Source organism: Coptis chinensis, chromosome 1 (assembly GCF_015680905.1).
Source record: "Coptis chinensis isolate HL-2020 chromosome 1, ASM1568090v1, whole genome shotgun sequence".
Lineage (NCBI taxonomy): Eukaryota > Viridiplantae > Streptophyta > Magnoliopsida > Ranunculales > Ranunculaceae > Coptis > Coptis chinensis.
Genome location: NC_141456.1, coordinates 27,529,106 through 27,534,204, shown reverse-complemented (window position 1 = coordinate 27,534,204; position 5,099 = coordinate 27,529,106). Strand labels below are relative to the sequence as shown.

The 5,099-nt window shown below is 36.1% G+C and overlaps 1 protein-coding gene across 1 annotated transcript; it reads right to left on the bottom strand.

Annotated features, from left to right (window-relative positions):
• Window positions 1-625: 625 nt before the first annotated feature.
• On the bottom strand, window positions 626-4,840 carry LOC147523251 (protein FAR1-RELATED SEQUENCE 4-like). The gene is made up of 4 exons (XM_086597947.1): window positions 4,549-4,840; window positions 3,389-4,466; window positions 2,804-3,206; window positions 626-1,391 (listed from the first exon to the last, which is right to left on the bottom strand). Exons 2-4 carry the CDS (start codon window positions 3,810-3,812, stop codon window positions 755-757), a joined length of 1,464 nt encoding a protein of 487 aa, XP_086454073.1. The 5' UTR covers window positions 3,813-4,466; window positions 4,549-4,840; the 3' UTR covers window positions 626-754.
• Between the last annotated feature and the right edge of the window lie 259 nt (window positions 4,841-5,099).

Below are 5,099 nucleotides of genomic sequence, written 5' to 3'. Positions count from 1 at the left end.
CGATGCTCTCATTAGAGCAGCCAAAGTTGTTGCTGATTTGGGTACTCACGCTGGAAAAAAGTGATCTTTAGAGTTAGATAACAATTCTTGATGTAGTTCCTGCAACATCCTAGAGTAAACAATAACCCTGAACAATTATCCTACACCCTAAGCATTAACCCCTAAACCCTTAGAAACTCAACCCTAACCCCTAAGCCCCTAAATTAATTAGGCAATGAGAGTGTGAATAAGGGATCATGGAATAATTCTGCAGAGATGTTTGGTCCAACACGCCATATCACATATCACATCTCAAAGATTAAAGATTGTTTTAAATTACAAGATAGATTGAGACTCTGTAGAATTATAGCAGTCTCATCAAGTGCTTGCAGCGATCTTTCATGGAGTTGGTTTTCTTCTATTAATTTTCTTCCCATCTTTGAAGCATGCTTAATGAAAATTCTAGCAGACTAGCACAATCATGCCTCAGTACGTGATGCTTTGGAGTTTGGACAAACTGGAATAAGACAAATCTTTACAAACAAGTGGTCACAAGTTTTACTTTGTTTAGCTAGTAGAACGCACGTTCATGACACAGGCCCATCAAAAACATAACAAACAACGTCGAAACTGAAAGTCTAAAATATGAAAAGGAAATGAAATTTATAAATAAATAAGAATCACTGGTTCAACAACACAAATCCATACTAAAAAGAAATATAAAAAGAAAAAAAAAAGTAAAGGAAATGAAAATTTCAGCAAACTATGGTTGTCTTTAGCAGCCCGCAGTGCAAGTTGCGCGATTATGGTACCCATACAAATTGCACCTACTACACTTACGCAATTTTCTCTCTCTCGCACCCATACTCTCTTTCCTTTTATTCCTCCTGCGTCCTGGAGTACGTTTAGTATCAGGTGGTAGTATAAATGACCCTTCAGGCTTCCCTTTTGGTTTCTCAATATCAGGAACAGGATTAATCGAATGTGAGTAAGAATCACGAAAAGCACTAACAACAAGATATGGGTCACAGAACTTGTGCACGTCTTCACCAATACTGAGTATACATTGTAAAGCATGCTCACAAGGAAAAGATTCAATGGTCCACACATTGCAACTGCAGAAGAAACGCTTTAAATCAACGCAAAAGATATTGTCAGAGTGAACCTCGAACACATCATCAGCTGACTTTGTCACTTTCCAAGTCCGACCAAGTTGAATTCTCTTGACCAACCTTTTCTCCATTTTCAGACACATCAATGATTTCCATTTGTTACATTTATCCCGGCGCCTCGTCATCATGTCCATTATCTTAACATGAATCGCATCCAACATTGATGTGATCGGCATGTATCGTTCTTTGCCTATCCAAGAATTAAAGCTCTCAGCAATATTTGAACACATCTCCCCAAACCTAAGTCAAAATAACCGGAACAAAGCGAAACAACTTCAGTTGCTAACAAAAACAAATTAAATGAAAAAGGTCATATGTACAACTAACAAGTTTTCTCAGTAAGGATACTATGTCTAACACCATGTCAGACTTATATGTGAATAAGAACTAGTACATTACAAGCCTACACCAACAAACATTATACCACCAAATCTATATACATCTATATATATTAAAAAAAAACATTTAGAAAGGATAGAGTACATATTCCCCTGAAAATATACATTTGCCCAATGCTTATAAGGCACTCTCTCCAAAAATTTATCGACTTTATCTCCACCAACAAGTCTCAGCTCACCCATAGCTTTGTCAAATTCAGTGTTAACCACAGGTTACTGTGTTTCTGTTTTTCTTTTTTATTTTTCTGCCAAGTATTTTTTTTCCTTTCATTTCCCCTAGTCTCGTCTTAATTGCAAATGCTACATATTTGATTCGCTTGCCCACGCTTGTAAGGCATCTTGGTTGTAAATGTCTGTTAAATGTCCTTTTGTCACCATTACCTTAGAGGCTTAGACTAACCACTACATGTGTTTCTAGTCCTGTTTATCATTACTTGTTACACTAACAGGTATTGCACAGGTCACAACATTACATGAGGAGAAGAGGCTGGAAGATCTAGTTAATAGGGACCTAAATGGTTGTTTCTTGGTAGAAGAGCTGGGAAAAACAGTAGAGCTGGATGGGTGGATATGGTGGAGTTGGTTTCGGTGCTGCACCAAGGAGTCCTTGGAATGGCCCTGGGATTGTCGATCTTAGGCGAGGTTTGGTGCCTTATGTAAATGCTCCATTTCATCCTGGCTACTTAAATGGTGGAGTTGGAGGTTATGTAGGCATGACAACTGCTGATTATCATGGGATCATGGGGCCCGACACCAATGCCAAATGGAATCGGCGGCAAAGGTGGTGATATGCAACTTTCAGCAGATCCACATCGCCAATGAGGTTAGATGGTGGAATATCGAAGATGATACTTACGGTCTTATGGGAAGTTATAAGGCTGCGGTTGGCAAGCAAAATCAGAGGGCACCGGTTGGACGATTTAAACCATACCAAGTTGGTCTCTGACTTCATTACATGTCATGTGAGGTCAGACTAATTCATACAAATCAAGTTGTAGTTCTTACTTTCAGATTTATGCGCTCTTGTTTAAAGTCCGTCATTGTGTCATTGGTCTTTTAATTCATTATAAGTATCATATACGGTCTTCGCTTGTACTATAGTTCCCTTTGAATTTAAAAAAAAAAAATCTCAGTAAGGACTTATATGTGAATAAGTCCTAGTACATTACAAGCCTACACCAACAAACAGTATACCACCAAATCTATATACATCTATATATATATATAAAAACATTTAGAAAGGATAGAGAGTACCTATTCCCCTGAAAATATACATTTGCCCAATGCTTATAAGGCACTCTCTCCAAAAATTTATCGACTTCATCTCCACCAACAAGTCTCAGCTCACCCATAGCTTCGTCAAATTCAGTGTTAGTTGCAGCGTATGCACAATCAGAGAGCAACTTCTGAACATAAGAACGTTTGGAACTTTTACTGGACACAGCCGTCTTTATATTATTCTTTAAATGCCAAAGACAAAAGCTATGGTAGGAATTAGGAAACAAGATTGGGATATAGGTCACCAGCCCATGATGCCTATCAGTAATAAATGTAAGCCTTCTATCGAGCGAAACAACTTTCTTCAAATTTTTCAGGAACCAAGCCCAATTGCCATCATCCTCAGACACAACTACAGCAAATGCCACAGGAAATAAACCTACAAATACAACAAAAGTGTCTATGAAGAATAACATTTTCATTGAAAAACAAAAACATTATACTAAAGATCCATCAAAATCTATGAATATAGAATAAAATACAAATTATAATTTATTTTAGGTTTCATTTTCTCTAAAAACATGAAACCTAGGTAATCGCACAAATGTACGAAAAACTTACCTTGATTGGCATTTTTGGCTGTTGCAGATAACAAACACCCTTTGTATTTTGCTTTCAAAAAAGTACCATCCAAGCAAAGCATGGGCCGGCAATAATTAAACCCATTATAGCACGCCTCAAATGAAATAAAAATCCTCTCAAACTTACGAGTCACTTTGTTCACCTCCAAGTCTGTATAAGTACCCGGATTGGTTCTCGTCAAGTTATCCTCATACCAGTTCAAAAGTGCATAAGACAAAGCATCATCACCATATATCTCCTTCATAGCAAGTTCTTTCCCAGTGTAAGCATAATAGTAACCCAAATTCAACTTATAATCACGTTTGAATTCTTTTACAATATCTATAGGTTTCAACAAAGGGTTGTCTCTCACTTGGTCAATAATAACACTCTTCACAAGCTGACTTGTCATCTTGGGATTCATTGCATATCCTTAAACCCAGCACCACAAGTATGGTTAGGAACCATTTCTGTAATTTCAAATAACTGAAGCATTTTGAACCTTGCATATGCATGCACTTTCCAAGGACATCCCACTTCCTTCTTCATGGTACACACAGCAGTAACTCTCATAGAATCATTACTCTCCAGAAAATAAGAATACCCATTTTCAAGACAGTATTTTAGTAACGTAGTCTTGAATTCAACAGAACCACCACGAAACCTCTGACCAACTCCAGTTATCAATGTTGCCCATACAGAAGACTTCGAAGGTTGCTGAATTTGAGTAGACACATCACGCATATGTGTAACACTACTACTAACACTACCATGAGACAACATTCTAAGTGGTTGTTCAACAAAACCAACATACAACTCCACAAAACCATATCCTTTAGCATAAACAAAACATGCTAGAGATTGCAGATCAGAATCAGTGTCAATTAACGTTTTTTTTTTCTTCACAAAACACATATAAGTTACATGTCGTTGGAGTAAAATCAAGCCATCTCGTACATATAATGCTTTTAACTTCACTAATCCTAGAATCCAACCCAATTCGAATAGAAAAATTTTCATTCTTATACAATGTCACCGCAACCACCGAAAAGTCCATTAACAAACAACAAGAAAAAGTCTGAGAAAAAAAAGAAATTGTAAACAATAGTAATTGAAAACATTAAAATCAAACAATAGTAGATTGAATTCTAACAATTTACCTCCTTTTTTACAGCAATTAGATCGTATATGATATCTCAAGAAGAATTCATGTATTCGATGAAATAAAAAATATATATGAAATTCTTTGAAACTCCAGCAGTATAATGGGAAAATAAACTGCCAAATGTGAAATTTTGGTTTGAATTCATTTTGGGAGGGACAAAAAAGCATCGTGCTTACGGTTTAGAGTTTTCTTTCTTCGTGTGCGAAAGAAATTGGCAGTTATCAGGACAGGGGTAAAAAAGAGAAATAAGATTTCGTTAGTATACTAAAGTCTGATGTGTCACAAAAATTTGGAGTAATATCAAAATAAAATTTTGGCTTTTCTCAAAAAAAAAAGAACAATATAGAAAGTGTCTAGAGCCCAATTTCTTGATTTTCATACGATATAGTTTTCTCTAAACTTATTCTTTAGATACAACATGTTAAAGACAAAGTAATAGAAGTCAACAACATATATGAGGAATCCATAATAGTTTGTTACAGTTGATAAGAGACACTATAAGAAAAAAACTATATATCACTGTTAAAAACCGTCACAAAAAGTCTT

Coding starts and splice junctions, on each gene's coding strand:
- LOC147523251 (XM_086597947.1), bottom strand. CDS start 3,812: ATGAATCCCAAGATGACAAGTCAGCTTGTGAAGAGTGTTATTATTGAC. Junction 3,207..3,388: donor AGCCAAAAATGCCAATCAAG/GTAAGTTTTTCG, acceptor TTGTATTTGTAG/GTTTATTTCCTGTGGCATTT. Junction 1,392..2,803: donor GTATATTTTCAGGGGAATAG/GTACTCTCTATC, acceptor ATTTTGACTTAG/GTTTGGGGAGATGTGTTCAA.